Below are 16,015 nucleotides of genomic sequence, written 5' to 3' on the forward strand. Positions count from 1 at the left end.
CTGCAGAAGATCTTAAAAACCACTGAAGATTGAACTATGATAACCTATCCATCCATAATATAGCCAGTCACTCATCACTTAAAGGTTTTATTTACTCAGGCTCAACAGCTGGTTGGACCGTCTACGAGCTAACCAATAGGATCAGGCGCCGTTATCGCCAGAGGAAAAAAAATCCTTACAGTCGCCATGATACAGCAGCGGAAACGGGCGAGAAGTAGCTAGAAAACAAAAGAGAACACGCAGTCGACTCGCGATCTGGTATGCTCTTGCAGGTAAAAACTGAATTATTCCTCATACACCTAAACTGTTTTAACTCATTTCATCGCAGTCTTATCGGGACGTTAAAGGTACTTAGCTAATATTCCGTTGAAGGACTTATTTAAATCGGAAGTCGGTCAGCTTCGAATAATTGGGATATGTTAGCTTTTGGCTAACTAGCTAACTCAAGCTAAGCTAAATAGCCCACCGTTGCTTGCAAACAGAGTATTGTGTAGCTTTGTGGACTCGTTTGCTCCTTGTTTATCTACATGGATGGGTTTTCTGGCCACAGGAGGCTTGCTAGCTGTAGCTAAGCAATGCGCTGTTTCGAGGCCCCGTGTTAATGCGCAAGTCGGTGCTTTGCTATTATGTAAACAACAACTGCACAGTTTATTTTAAAATCACTTTATATCTCTCCTCCGTACCCGTTTTTCGAGGTTTCATCCGTAAACTGCTTGTATTGTGTCACCTCTTTTGCATATCTCTTTTTCATATTAATAGTTAGCTGGCACGCTAGCATTAGCCAGTTAGCGTTTGTTATGTATAGTTTGATAGCCACCTTTTTAGGTTAAGCTAGGCTAATCAGCTAGCGTTGGTGCGAAGAAAAATGGCAGTTTAGGCTAGCGTTAGCTATTTTCCTTCTGACTGGAAGAAATTTCAACTCCTTGGTTGATTACTTTACACGGTTGTTAACACCCCATTTTGTATAAATTAGCAAGAACATTTGTTGCAGTTCGTAGGTTTTCTTTCCTGTTGGTCATTATATAACTAAATCACAGCTTTCAAACAAAGCTGTTCAATCGTTTATTACAAATGTTTCAAACGGTGTACTTGAAGAATATCTTAATCAAAACCATAATTTTTATTGAAAATGAAACTTGTTACGTACCCCTCCAATGTGTATACACGTGATAGCTTTTTAAGAATTTCCATGTAAATATGTTCACCTGTTAGTGTTGAGCAGATGAAGAAACTTTAAGTAGTTCACAATGTTCTAGTTGTTGTTAGGTGAAAAATAATAGAAGGATATGATTAATGACAATTTAGAGAACAAGTTGCTCTGCTCCTGCTTAAAAGTAAATTCAAACGTTTTCTTTTCAGTGTTATAGGAATGCCCAAGGAAAAATATGACCCGCCAGATCCCAGGCGGATGTACACAATTATGTCCAGCGAGGAGGCAGCCAACGGGAAGAAGTCATACTGGGCTGAGCTGGAAATCAGCGGTGAGTTTTGACATAGATATACGTCTGCATTACCATGCTGTGTCAGACTTTGGTTGTAATCTTTACACCAAGCTTAGTAGTATTATTTTGCCCACTATAATCTCTACGCTTTCTAAAAGCAGGTGACGACTGTATCTTTCCTGAATAAATGTAACGATGGTCCACTGGTGTACTTCTGCAAATATTCATCTGGTAGTGCAGTCACATACATTTTTAACAATTAGATGCAGCAATTTGTTATATCATTCACTCAGCTTTGCAGCATTGTTTTACAAGTGTCCATGGTAGTCCTGTTGAAAATCAAAAACTTTTCAAATAGATCCAGGGAGGGGGGTTAAGAGACAGTCTGTTTTAAACTTTTTTCCATCATCAAACTTGTTGCCAAGTAGTTTTCTGTTGGTTGGCTAATTGCCTAATTGATAAATCCCCTTAGCTGTATGCCCAAGCTTAGGCACACACTTCTCTGTCTAAGTGCGATTTTGATGTTTGTTGGGGTTTCTTTGTTTTGTTTTTTATTTATTTATTTTATTTACAAACTCTCTCGCTTTCTCTCTTGATATATATATATATATATATATATATATATATATATATATATATATATATATATATATATATATGTGTGTGTGTGTGTGTGTGTGTGTGTGTGTATGTATGTATGTATGTGTGAGTGTGTGTAAATAATAGATAGATAGATAGGTAGTCATCCATTTTCTTTAGATTTGAAATAGAGTAACATTGAGTGTAGGGCTGGGCGATTATGGTAAAAATAAGAATCCCGATTATTTTAAGTGATATTGAAATCACAATTAATATACACAATTATTAATTTATTCAAAAACTTCAGTACTGATTTAAACACAACTTTAAAGAACCAGCAAGTGGCACATACAGTATTATTGATACACATAAGTCACACACACACTTGCTGTGGCTGCACATGGAACACAGAAGAGCTATGAAGCACAGGAACTTGCATACATCTACACTGTGTGGCATATTAATTGTTTTTCTTTCATTATATTGTTTTTATGATTGTCAGATGGCAAAATTGAAATCACGATTAAAATCCAATTAATTGTCCTGCTCTAATTGTGTGTTTATTATTCCTCTTCCACTTGTACCTCAGGCCGAGTAAGGAGTCTCAGCACAGCCCTGTGGTCTCTCACCCACCTCACTGCCCTGCACCTCAGTGACAACTCCTTGTCACGTATCCCGCCAGACATTGCCAAACTACACAACCTGGTGTACCTGGATCTCTCATCCAATAAGATCAGGAGCCTGCCGGCAGAGCTCGGCAACATGGTGTCTCTCAGGTGGGGTTTTCGTGTTTAACATTTAGTCTTTATTACGGGCAGATGAGCAGTTGTCATACAATTTGATTTTGGCAGTCAGGGGCTATATTGGTGCCGTTCATTAAGGCCAAGTTACTTTGAAATGTTATGTATCAGGGATCTTGTGCTGCAACTTTTCCTTGTCCATAATTTTGACTGGTACTGTCTTATGTATGATTTAAATTAAATATAATAGTCTATAATTTCAGTCTTTGAAAACTGGTTGGGTTTTAATGTTTTGATATCCCCACATCTTTTACAGGGAACTGCTTTTAAATAACAACCAGTTGCGGGTTCTGCCATTTGAATTGGGAAAACTGTTTCAGTTACAAACACTGGGGTTAAAAGGTGAGTGGCTTATCAGTGTGTTTTTCTGCAGCCATTTTAGCCACGAAATCCCATTGTTCTTTTAGCAGTGGTTCAGCTTCTGTTACTTTTCCTTCACCAGGAAACCCACTTGCACAAGAAATTATGAGCCTCTACCAGGAACCTGACGGCACGCGAAGACTGCTCAACTACTTGTTAGACAATCTAGCAGGGGCCATCAAGCGCAGTGAGTCCCTTCTCCCTTGGGTTTCTTAAGACTGAAGCAGGAATCTCATGTTACTGTTATGTTTTTTTGAAAGCTATGTTCATCAACATTATCCACAAAGACCATAGCGTGTCATTGTGGAAAAATGGGGTTCATGTCCTTCCCCTTTTTTAAGCATGTTTAGATGTAATCCAACCCCTTGTCTTCTCTGTTCAGTACCAACAGAGCAGCCCCCAGCTAGGTCATGGATCTCTCTTCAGGAACCAGACCGGACGCGGCCCTCAGGTGAGGAAAAAGTTACCCAAAGTTTGGAGAAATGCACAAATTCCAATCAAACTTTGTCTTGTTATCCATAACTATTTCATTAATTGTTTTTAAGCTTATATATGAAAACTAAACAATATAAGCTACAGGCATCTTGTGTTTTTTGTCTGTTTTTTCTTTTTTTTTTTCTTTTTTTCAAGCAAATGAGGCTCTAAGGACAAAATATTGGTTCACACTGTTTTTCAGTGGGATGTAATGTGGATTGATGGTTTTTATTTTTGATCCATGTGTGAAATAATGGTTTGCCCAACCCAAAACCAAATCTTTAAACAGCTGCAGTCAAGTTCATTTGGACTTTGTGGTAAATATTAGCAGGACTTATCCAAACAGTTTTATTTAAAGAATGCATGGAAAAATCTGGCCAATATTAGGGTGGCAACTAACAATTATTTTGATAATTGATTAATCTGTCATTTTTAATATTTGTTTTCCTGTGAGAAAACATTGAAACATACTTAAAATATATACCCTTTTTCTCCAACTCCTTTTATTCAAAAACTAGTACTTTTCAGTTATGGTGACAGCAGTATGAAGAACACTGATAGAAGGTTGTTTTTTTTAACTGGCCCTTAAGTTCGGGATGTAATCCATTAAGGCAGCTGCTATTTAGGTGGATATAACCAGTTTTTTGTCAAGTAGTCACTTAGAGCTTGTTGTTTTTCTGGACTGACGGATAAAATGAGGAAAACAGTTTGAGTATGCTTAAAAGCAGAGTAAATAATACTCCCTTTTGTTATAACTTAATCAGTGTTTGGTTAAAGGTCAGTAACACTGAGACTGGAGACACACAAGCCATGTTCATTAAAGAGATAAACATTTAACAGATAAACTCCATGTGCAGTGGTGCAAAGAGTCCAGAACCTGAAAATCTGTCAGGGTATGACTCCTTCATGATACTTAAAGTCACCAGTATTTAAATAATATGTCTGTGTGTACTAATCGTGAGAGAGAGATGGTATTGAGCAAGTACACTGAACTTCTCTTACATGTCAAATGGGATGACTACTTTACAGCAGGACAAGACAAGTTCTCTGGGATATACCAAACACTTCTGAAAATTGAAGTAGTACAAATGTGGATTTTTGTGGTGACTTATCTCACTGCTGAGCACCCCTCTTCCTCAGTTGCTGTTTAATCTCTGGGGCACTTAATCAATTTTAGTCTTATTTTATTTTGTTTTATTGATTTTATTGATGTCCTAATGAATACAGAATTTTGTTTGTTTTTCCATTTGTTTTTGTGTTTTGTACTTCTGTGCTGAGTGTACACAGAATATTTCTTGTCTTACAGTCCTTACAGTGAGCACCTGTCAGTTACACCCCCTAAACTGTAGTTGACAGTGGGGCTTGTACACACCTGCCACGTTTTAAAGACTGTGAAGAGTTGGAGAGGATATGTTGAAGGTGGTCAGCTTTTACAGTTACTGAGAAATAACAAAAACAGCAAAAAACACCTTTCACATTTGGTGTTCCTAACTCATCTGATCAGGGCTGTATTCAATTAGTCAAGTAGTACATTGTAACGAGCTGAAAAACATTTTTTTGTTTTCTTCTTTCCTGATTTTCTACTGGTTATAGCTCAACAGTTGGTCATTTTATACTTGGCTATCAGGGTGTCATTTGAAGCATGTTTATATGTAATCCAACTGGTTGAAAGGAGGCAGTTGGCCTGTGACTGGAGATTCTTGTCCCAGGTCTCCATAGTTTTATTAACAACATTCAAAAATAACAATAAAGAGGTTGAGAGATTTCAAAGCTGACACACAAGAATCTCTGCGCAGCAGCAACTTAAAGGCCTTCTGAGCGTGCGTTTCCTGCCAGTAGACTGATTGTTATCTGGTTGTGCTCCAGACTGACACCCAACAATGTCAATATGTGTTTTTTGCCAGTAGTTACAAGGATTGTCTTTATCTTAGAAAAAAATCTTTTCTTGTCTAAAATTTATAAAGATCCTTAATAGATGATGTGTTTTCAAAATTCAATCACAGCATAAAGTAATATAGAGTTTACAGCATTTCAAAAAAAGGATAATAAACTAAGTGCTATGCAACCTGCTAAATACATAGATCGATAATGATTGCACCATAAAGTAATATTCAACTTAAATAATAAAATTCAGAAGTTTATTTTTTAATGGAATGAATAAGAAATGTTTAAGTATCATAGGTATTTCAAAGATGTGTCCTTCTTTCTGTTTCTCTCCACAGCACTGTTCTCTGTGATGTGCTACAATGTGCTCTGTGATAAATATGCCACACGACAGCTATATGGCTACTGCCCCTCCTGGGCTCTAAACTGGGAGTACAGGAAGAAATCCATCATGCAGGAGATCATGGGCTGCAACGCGGACATAATCAGCTTGCAGGTGAGAGATGGACCTCAAAGCTTGTAATGAAACTACACAAAAGATGAGTTCTCGCAATTTATTAACCCTTCAAAAAGTGTTTTCTTATTTTAATACTGTGTTACACAAGGAGGAAATTATTCCTTTATTTGCATAATTTGAATACATTCTGGTGCTTCCAGTTGTGTGGTGGGAGGGTGCTCACACTTTAATCTGTATTGTGGAGTTCTTGTTTATCTATAGAGCATTTCTCTCTGAACAGTTGCTTTTGTTCTTTTTTGTATCTAAACAACTTCAAGATCAAATATAAATACCTCAAGACTAGAACAGAAATTTCCATGTATTGTCAGATGTATATCTATCACGAGGAGCTTGTAGAAATCTCTAAAGGAGTTCGTGTACACACACACACACACAAATGCTCTTTTGTATTCCTCACTTAGGAATTAGTGGCTTATGTCCTTACGTGACTGTCAGACTTTCCCCTGACACGCGCTCTAATGGTTGCAGGAAGTGGAGACAGAACAGTACTACAACTTCTTCCTGCCCGAGCTTAAGGAGCAGGGATACGACGGGTTCTTCAGTCCAAAGTCACGAGCCAGGACAATGTCGGAGTCAGACCGTAAACATGTGGACGGGTGTGCAATTTTCTACAAGACTGATAAGTAAGGATTTGCATTTTAGTTGGTGTAGTCTTTCAGCAGATGTATCTTAATATCAGTCTAGCTTAAGTATGACTTGTATTCACATCTTTATATATCCGACAACTAGAAGAACATCTAAAAACATTCTATCAGCTCAGGTACTAATTTTTAATGTAATGATGAAATTAAATTTTAATCCCTCTGGTTTTAAAGTTGATGACTTAATTTATAGATGAGACGAGCTTGAGATAGCAACTGAAACAGTTCAACTGTTGTGTAATAAATGCATACAGTAATCCAAAAATAAGTTACTGATTGCAATTTAAGCCTCTCGCTATGTGTCTTGTTTTTGCACCAGCTGAATGAAGCTACAACAGCCGACCTACCAAACCAGTTTGATTACATCATAAAAGAGAAGGTCTAATGTTTTTATTTCAGCCTTTAGATAGTGCTGACATGGATTCTATCTCTCTGGGGGATGAATCTGCCCTCTATTGTCCATTATAGCAATCAGAAAGTAAGGTATATTATAAATATCATTATTAACATTTAAATAAGCCTGAAAAATATTGCCCATTGTCATCATAGAAGAAGAAAGTCCCCAGAGTTCCATGCTACAGGAAATCTTTTAAATTCCCACACTCATTTTTGTGAACTAGAACTCTGATTAACCTTCAAAGGACCTTTACAGTTTGACTTCACACTTTCAGTGTCTGAACTTTGTTTTTGTAGTTTTTGTACATATGTCGAAAAAGTTGTAAAATCCATTTTTAGGAAGCTGTGTTGAGCAGACAATAGTTTCCTCTCAGAGTCCATTGAGTCGGTGTAAGTTACTGCTGAAAACAAGAAGACTGAAAAATGTACAAAATCTGGACATGCCTAGTATGAAAGAAGAACGGTTCACTTCTCTGCTGGAGGCTTGAGGCTACATCAGACCTAACCAGAATCACATAGAGATGTGACATTGTAGTTCAGGCAAAAACATAGTTTTTGAAAAGGGAGATGACTGCACACAATAGATATGATATTAAATGAATGAATTTATTTATTTATTACTGTCCATCAAGAGCCTGAAAAGTGTCATGTCACTGAATATAAAGGCAAACAGCTTTCAATATTTTATTTTATGAAGATCATTCAGTAACACTTGGCACTTTCAGCTGATCGTTGTTTCTTAACAAAACTGTTTTGCAGCTCATGGTGCAATAAGTGTGTTTTCACTGGTAAAAGTAGTTTTTAAGTGTGTTTGGAGAAACAGTTCTCAGAATGTGTTAAAACACAAACATGCTCAGCTAAATGTGGCTAACACTGGCTGTATGATGGCTTCTGTTCACCATGTCTCTCTCACAAGTTTTACCCAAAATAAATTTAGACCTTGTACAGTAAAAAAAACTATTTAGTGCTACACAGATAGGTTAAAAAAAAAGCTTGTTAACTTAAAAAAATGGTGTTTAGTACAAACAGCAGCTGAGCAGAGAGGGGCAGACAGGCACAGTGCATAAAAGGAAGATTGCAATGGTGGGAATGCTTTCCATAACATGTGATTTATTAATTGAACAAGATAACCTGCAGCTTGTATTCTTCAAACCATCCTATGATTGTTGAAAAAAGTCTGTTCTTGCCTTTTCTTTAAAAAGTATCTGGAAGTTCCACCAAAGTTTATTTTTTATACTTGTGGCATAAAGACTGATCAAAAAGCTAGGAAAAAACTATTAAAAATGGTATTGCCTCTGCTCTGTGCACCACTGAACCTTCTTTTCACGAGGTTGTAAGGTTTCACCAAGTTTTCAAATGTAAGCCATTCTTTAAGTCAATTAAGAGTGTGCTATCTTTTGTGAATTTTTTTGGTGCTCATTAACAACCACTTTAACACCATCATTTAAACCACTTGAACTTTGTTTTAAATGATTTGATTTGCCAGCCAACATTTCCCCCCTGGGATAAGTCAAGAGTAGAACAATCCAACTGACAAACATGTTCCCATTTATTTACTTTTGTTGCCTACTGAGGTTAAGCTTTGCTCATGTCCCTGCTCTTGTTTTTTTGTCCAGGTTCAGCGCAGTGCAGAAGCACACAGTGGAGTTCAACCAGCTGGCCATGGCTAACTCCGAGGGCTCAGAGGCTATGCTGAACAGGGTGATGACAAAGGACAACATTGGGGTAGCAGTGCTGCTTGAAGTCCGCAAAGAGATGATGGAGGTCTCATGTGAGTACACAACCTAGTCTCATCTTTAGTAGTACTAAAGTACTCTTTATTACACTGTCTGGCAGCTGTTGTTTTTTGTCCTGCTAATTGTAAACAGTAACTTTGGCTTCACCGTCAAGTTTTTGATACAAGCGTGTTTATCTTGTCTTCTCAGCTGGAAAGTCCCTCCATGGCATGGAAAAGCAGCTTGCCCTGATAGCCAATGCCCACATGCACTGGGACCCGGAGTACTCTGATGTCAAGCTGGTGCAGACCATGATGTTCCTGTCAGAGGTGAAGAGCATAGTAGACAAGGCCACACGCAGCCTCAAGTTGTCCTCCGTCTCTGGTGAGACCAATGCCATTCCACTGGTGCTGTGCGCTGACCTCAACTCCTTGCCTGACTCAGGTAAGACAGCAACACTGACAGTACTTAAACAGCAGTGACGTTGTCGTGAGGGGTTATGACAACTTTTTAATTTGTGATGTATCTGGATCACCACTGTGTCTTGTTAAAGATAAAGACAGCTCATTCCAGATTGCCTTTTAGCCACTAATTTAACAACCAAACAGTGTCTTTGTGCCTTCTCCCTGGAAATTTCTGAGATGAAGCAACAGTAGGGTAAAAAAGCCCCCCCCCTGCTGTGTCCACCCCTTCCACTTTCCTTTAATAATAGGTTTCAAATAACACAGTAAAGTGATTTACAACATCTGATAACAGCAGTTTGGTCAACTAAACTTAGAATTTGTGACATGGTAGAAGTAATGTTCCACATCCTGTGCTTCTGAATAAATCACTGTGCACAGCAACATCACATCACATACCAAGGATTTAATTTATTAGTTAATCATCAAATGACTGTATGTGGACTGGTGATATTTCCATCAGCTGTTGAGGGGCTTTAGTTGTTCATTAGCTGCTGTAGTTTTCCTGCGTTGTTCATTTTAGCCCTCAAGATGTCACAATAGTAATAACAGCAATATGTTGCATTGCATGGCTTGCAATGTTAAGCAAACAGATGACTGTTTTCATCCTTACTACAGTTAATAATTTCACCTCTATACCACACTGATGCTTTCATTAACTCTTCTGATCCTGATGACTTTTTGTCTCCACTGTGTTCAGGCGTCGTGGAATACCTGAGTTCTGGTGGAGTGGACTGCACCCACAAGGACTTCAAGGAGCTTCGTTACAGCGACTGTCTGACCAAATTCAACTGCAATGGCAAGAACAGCACGTCCAATGGCAGGATCACCCACGGCTTCAAGCTGAAGAGCGCCTATGAGAATGGCCTGATGCCTTACACCAACTACACCTTTGACTTCAAGGTGACTGTCCTGCAACATAGAATTAATGATGTCTCTTGCTGGTTTTTAATAGAAATGGGCCTCGTGTATTATACCAAAAACATGTTAATTGGAGCCCTTGTCTTTGTCTCTTAAGGGTGTCATCGACTACATTTTCTACTCGAAGCCTCACCTGAACGTGCTGGGTATCTTGGGCCCCCTGGACCCCCACTGGCTTGTAGAGAACAATGTCAGCGGCTGCCCACATCCTCACATCCCCTCCGACCACTTCTCCCTCTTCGCCCAGCTGGAGCTGCTCCTGCCCAACCTGCCTCCCCAGGTCAACGGGCTCCATCTGCCTGCACGCAGGTAGTGGGTCCCTGCCGCACCAACAGGAGGAGCTGCCACCAGCCTCTCCTGTTTTTTTTCAGCCCTCCTCCTCCCTCCCACTACCAGCTTCCCTCCACCCCACCGGAGGAGGAAGACAAAAAAACACAACCTGTAAAATATTCGTACAGTGAGGTCTGGCCGACAGGGATTTCGTAAAATGTTATAGATATTCTATATTTTTCTTTATTTCTTTCTCTGTTTTTTTTTTTTTTGGTTCTTTTTTAACTGCTCAATTCAGTCCCCTTTATGTATCATATTTTGTGTTTTGGACTCCCCTTCCCTCCTCAAATCCACCCACCCACTTTGCTTCTGTCATTCAAACTAGAGGGGATGGTAGCTCATTCAGGTTCATCACATGAGGCGCTGTTTGGTTTTTAAGAACTTAAAGGTGGCTTAAGGGGACACTGTTGACCAGAGAAGCTGATGGTCTGCCTGTCTGTCTGTCGTGTATAAATCTGAAACCAGCAAAGACAGCAGACTCGTTAGTCTCAGACCTCCATTATTGGCTTATGCTTGTTTTCCTTGGTACTCTGGGCAGCCAGTCTCTCCAGGATACAAACATTTGTTGTCATCGGGTTAGAGCAGCTTTAGCTGGTAGTTAAACATCCCTGGAGTTGGATGTAGCGCAGCTTGAACGAGGTGAGATATCCTGCTGTCATTCTGTGGTGCTGAGGCCTTTTGTGTGGTCACGGCCTCCCCGTGGTGCTACAAGATAGTCTTCACCTCTGACCCCGGCCCTGCTGCATCAGCTACCAAACCCACAGATGCCTCAAAAACCAGACGTCGGAACAACACAATCTGGTTTAACAAAAGAGTAAATTTGTCGAGGAAGGATTTGTGATAAACTGAGGGCAGCTACCATCCTGTTTGCAGACTGTTTCACCCTAGCTTGTATAGTTAGGCTTGTCTTGTGCTTAGGAGCTCACCATGTTTTTGGTTGAGGGGCAAGGGATTTAGGCTGATGGGCAAAGCGTTGAGGGGCTTTCACAAAATCTTTTCTTTGTCTTGATTGCTTTTTTGGCAGCGAGAGCGAGTAATGGCTGATACACAGGAGTAAAAACCAGCATTCCTCTCACTGTCTGGAGTTGCCATCCAACTCCAAACATGCAAGCTCACACATACACACACACACACACACATACAGACACACAAACACCACAGGTAATTTTGCAGGCAGATCTGTAGCACTGTCTCCGAGGCCAGTAGTGACTTTCCCCAGCCATAAAATCCATACACGAAAAGCAGTGGTTTTTTCACAAGTGTTTGTACAGAATAGAAATCTAGACTCAGTCTTTACATGATTGTATATGAACCACAAAAGACCTGTTTTCTGGCGTTTTTTGTACTAAGAGTAAATTATGATCAGATTTGAAAAAAAGATTGTATTGTAAACTATGGCTAAATTTTTATCCAGTTAATGTTAAGATGAATTGATATTACCAGCTTGTACAAAAGACGTAAGAAGAGGTTGTTTAAGGCGTTCGCTGTCACCACTTTGCACTCCCTGAAGATTAACTGTAATTAATGTTATCAGTATTGTTTTGTTCTCCCCATCTCTCTATTTCTGCTGTTGGTTCTGATTTGCCAGCACATTGCTGCGATTGTAAATAGACACTTCAGTAAACTTCTGCCTGTTGCTTCTCACCTGTTAACAAAGCCATTGATCCACACTGCTGCCATCAGTCCCAACAAAAAAAATGGACCCTCCAGTGACTCCACATCTGTTTGTGTATAGACCTCACACTCACTCCCTCTCAAGTGACGTGTGACAGACACGATCCCACCTGTACAACAAAACATCGTGCCTCACTGTAGCAGTTGTTGTCTTGCACTATTTACATTTGACGAACGCCTGAACAACCTTTTCTCCTTTTATTTTTAAATACTGTTGAGACATTTGTGAAGATTTTATGTCCTTTTATTGGTTTTTGTTAATGTTGATTTCCTTTTTTATGAGCTGTGACAATGTTATGACGATGTGTATATCCTTCCTATTCATCAAGCTCTCTAGTAATCAGGTATGCTTTCTCCTACACATCCGCTCTCTCTTCTCTCCTAAAGGGACATGAGTGGGATGTCTTTATCAAATCCACTCTCCCCTGATTGTTTTGCTCCCTCTTTGTACCTTAGCACAGCTCTATGCCCACAACCTCTAAAAATACGCAGCCCTTAGCGTTTTCCCTGGCCATGAATTTTAAATCTCCCAAAGCCTGTCCGTCTTTCTGCAGCCCTCACAACCCCCTGTTCCCCGTTACTCACACTGCGTCCTTTAAAACCCTTTTTTTCCCCCCAAACACTTTGTATGAGTCTCTTCCCTCTCATCACTGCAGCTAGTGCCATCTGTGGACCCCCTACCTCTGTACGGGAAAAGGTGGAAGGCCCACATAGCTCTGCTTATGGATGGGAGGAGGGAGGAGGGGCAGTGAGCTCAGCTAATTCTCTCTGGAAAGCCAGAAAACACATCCCGAACTAAATCTGTCAAAGTGAGACTATTATTTCCACAACCATGCTTTTACGCTTTTACACAGCCACGTCAAATGATGAGCACTTAGCAGATTCGGATGCAGCTCCCCTCACTCCCTGTTCCATCTTATCAGCATATAAAGATCCATGACTTTAATGTATATGTCAAATTACATTTTAAAAGCAAGAGGGAAGCAAGTAAATAGGAAGTGTAGTCCAGATCAGTGTCTCATGTCCCATTTACTTACCCCTCCCACATTTTTTTAACCCTTTTTTTCTTTTTTTCCCTTTGAAACCAATGTGTCCAGTTTGATTTATTTCTCCTGAATGGCATTAGTATTGTAGTAGATTTAAAGGCTAGCTTTTTTTGTAAAGTGTGAATAAAAGATGTATCTCATGTTTCCTTTCTAAAAAGATATTGAATTGTGTTGTTGATGTGTAAATCATGAATTCTATGATGGTGTTAAGTTTGCTACATTGTTTTACTTTTACTCCAGTACACTTCTTTCTGTCGTATACTCCATCACAAACCAAATCCTCTGTAGAAATCATGGCGGGACGTTGTCTTGATGGGTCGATTGGAGGAGTTGAATGTTCCTGATGATGCCTCGTAGAATGAAGGATTTGAGCGCTTATTGGAGGAAAACAACCTGCATCATTGTGTCAGTACAGACTTTCAGCGCAGGGATACTTAGTTGTTTGTGTTTTCTTTTGAATTTTGTTCAACTTTTCAGCTTTACGTTGGATGTTGCATTGCACTAGCTGGAGAGTGCTGGTGCCTGTAGGTTAGGGCAGCGGAGCTGTCTTGCTAGTGGCTCAGTTCAGTCCTCGAGAAACTGTTCTGACTGGTGTAAAAACGTGTTTGTAAGACTAAGCTAACGACCTGCCGCTGTTCGCTAGACTGGTCCTGTGATGATTTTGAGTACTACTAGTCCATCTCACTCTGTTCTTGTGCATCACAGTGGTTAAATCTGTTACACTAGCTAGCTACTATTGACAGTCACTGATATGACTCGATTCTCCTCAGTTGTCCCCTCCTTTCCACTCCTCATTCCCCTCACCTGTCAAACTACAGACTATGGCTTCTGACTGAATACCTGGCAAATCACACAGCTGGGTTTTGTCTCCATGTAAGCTTTGGCGAGTGTTCACACTGTCGCATTGTGTTTGTAGGCTTGTTAGGCGTCGAGCGATTTCCAAGACTGCACCTCTTTGTACCCGTGCACACCAAAGCTGCTTGTAGTTGGGTTCTTTGTTGTTGAGTGACTTCTCTCCGACTTTGTCTCTCTTTTTTTGTTTGTTTCATTTATCCGAATCATAGTCTTCATGAAATGTTAGGGCTGTAAGGAAAGCAAGGTACTTTTGTCCTTTTCCTTGAATCTCATGAACATGTTACATTTATACTCGTCCTCTTTTTGGTTTTAGTTTAAATGCATCTTTTCCAAAAAGAAAACTTGGCAATAATACCCAGAAACATCCAGACACATTCAGAATAGTTTTTTTTTAAATATTTTATCTGAAAAATGTAGCTATTTCATCTTCAAGTCTGTGGTCGTGTTTTCTTTTCTTTCCTTTTTTATTTTTTTGCTTTTAACTCTCAATCTTCAGCTCAGTCCTTCAAACGCTCTGCTCCCTCTCTTTTATCGCTCATCTTGTATATTTGCTCATTTCCCCCTCCCCCTGCCGATCTAGTGGTAGCTGTTCAATGATCAGGATTGTCTATCTGTAGTCAGCTGAGTACATATATTGATCTGTGTCACTGTGTTTATGCACTGGACCAACTATTGTTTACCATTCATGAAATACCAGCAAAAAAAAAAGAGAAGAATAATGATAAAACACTTGCACAATGTTGTAGAATGTCCATTAACCCAGATGAGAAATCAAGGCAGCTGTTTTCAAATCAACACATACTGTTTTAAAAAGAAACTGAATGGTAAACAATGCTTTCTGTTGTACCCCTTAGCCGTCCTCTTGATTCTCTTTGGACTAGTTATGTTCTTTTTTTCCGTTTGACTACAGGTTCTGCTTGTTTCCTTTACACCTACCTATGTATTTTCCTACTTCTGGTTGAAAATAAATTCTATATTATCTGTTTCAAGCTGTGTCACCTTTTATTCTTTGCAATGGATATTGGAAATAAATTCTATATCTGTTCTCCTTGTATGGCCTCCTCTTGCTTCCTTGTTTAATTCTTTCCCCCTCTCTCCATATTATGTTGAAATGTAGCATTTCAACATAGCTTTTTCTTCCACGTTTGTTTGTTTTTTTTCTTGCACTTTTCGGTCTCCACAGTTTATCTGATTTTAACTGCCTTTTTTGCATGTACAGGAGTTGTTGGCATTTTTAACCCTTCCACTTTTTTAAACATTCAACATTTTCCACTTTTGCTTTTTGCAATAGTACACCCGACAGGATTCAGTTTTTTCCTGTCCTTCCAGGGTCATGATTTTTGAGTCAGGTCATTACTTTTTCCTCTTGAGGTTCAGGGTTGTCTCTTTTTTCCCAATTTTCCTAATCAGGTCTTAGTCCATCAGTTTTTATGATTTAATCATTTTCCAGGGTCATCACACACCTTTTTAACTCCACCCATGTGTTCATATAAAATAAACGAAATATGCTTATAATTGGTCTGCCACAGTATAATTACGATTCTCTGATATTTTTAACAAGTTGTGTTACAAACTGATTTCACGGGACTGTTTAGGACACAGAGAGCAGGGAAAGTTAAAAAAGAGTGATCAAGAAGTTTTGTTACATAAAACCCCAAATAAATCACCAGTTGAGCTTTTCATTAAATTGCCCTTGTGTACATGTGCATAGTGTTTTTTAAGTCCAATAATGTACCAGGAATAAATAACACAAAACTAACCAGGCCGGACCCCACTCATTTGAGATCAAATGAGATCAGGCATGTTCAGGGTCAGGGTGAAATGGCTGAGCATAACAGTTGCTTCACTTTGCTGGCACCTTGTATATGTACATAAAAGTTTAAATTCATTAATTAGAAGAATTAAGTATACCTGAATTTT

At 39.3% G+C, this 16,015-nt stretch overlaps 1 protein-coding gene across 1 annotated transcript; it reads left to right on the forward strand.

Annotated features, from left to right (window-relative positions):
* The first annotated feature begins 131 nt into the window (after nucleotides 1-131).
* On the forward strand, nucleotides 132-15,084 carry LOC141793349 (CCR4-NOT transcription complex subunit 6). Its single transcript, XM_074673974.1, has 12 exons — nucleotides 132-272; nucleotides 1,360-1,481; nucleotides 2,611-2,797; nucleotides 3,078-3,163; nucleotides 3,264-3,368; nucleotides 3,564-3,632; nucleotides 5,878-6,035; nucleotides 6,525-6,679; nucleotides 8,710-8,864; nucleotides 9,019-9,252; nucleotides 9,970-10,172; nucleotides 10,288-15,084. Exons 2-12 carry the CDS (start codon nucleotides 1,370-1,372, stop codon nucleotides 10,501-10,503), a joined length of 1,680 nt encoding a protein of 559 aa, XP_074530075.1. The 5' UTR covers nucleotides 132-272; nucleotides 1,360-1,369; the 3' UTR covers nucleotides 10,504-15,084.
* The last annotated feature ends 931 nt before the right edge of the window (nucleotides 15,085-16,015 follow it).

The sequence above is a fragment of the Halichoeres trimaculatus genome, unplaced genomic scaffold (assembly GCF_033239565.1).
Source record: "Halichoeres trimaculatus isolate MK-OKI-2021-1 unplaced genomic scaffold, fHalTri1.1 fHalTri1_scaffold_7, whole genome shotgun sequence".
In the NCBI taxonomy this organism is placed as follows: domain Eukaryota; kingdom Metazoa; phylum Chordata; class Actinopteri; order Labriformes; family Labridae; genus Halichoeres; species Halichoeres trimaculatus.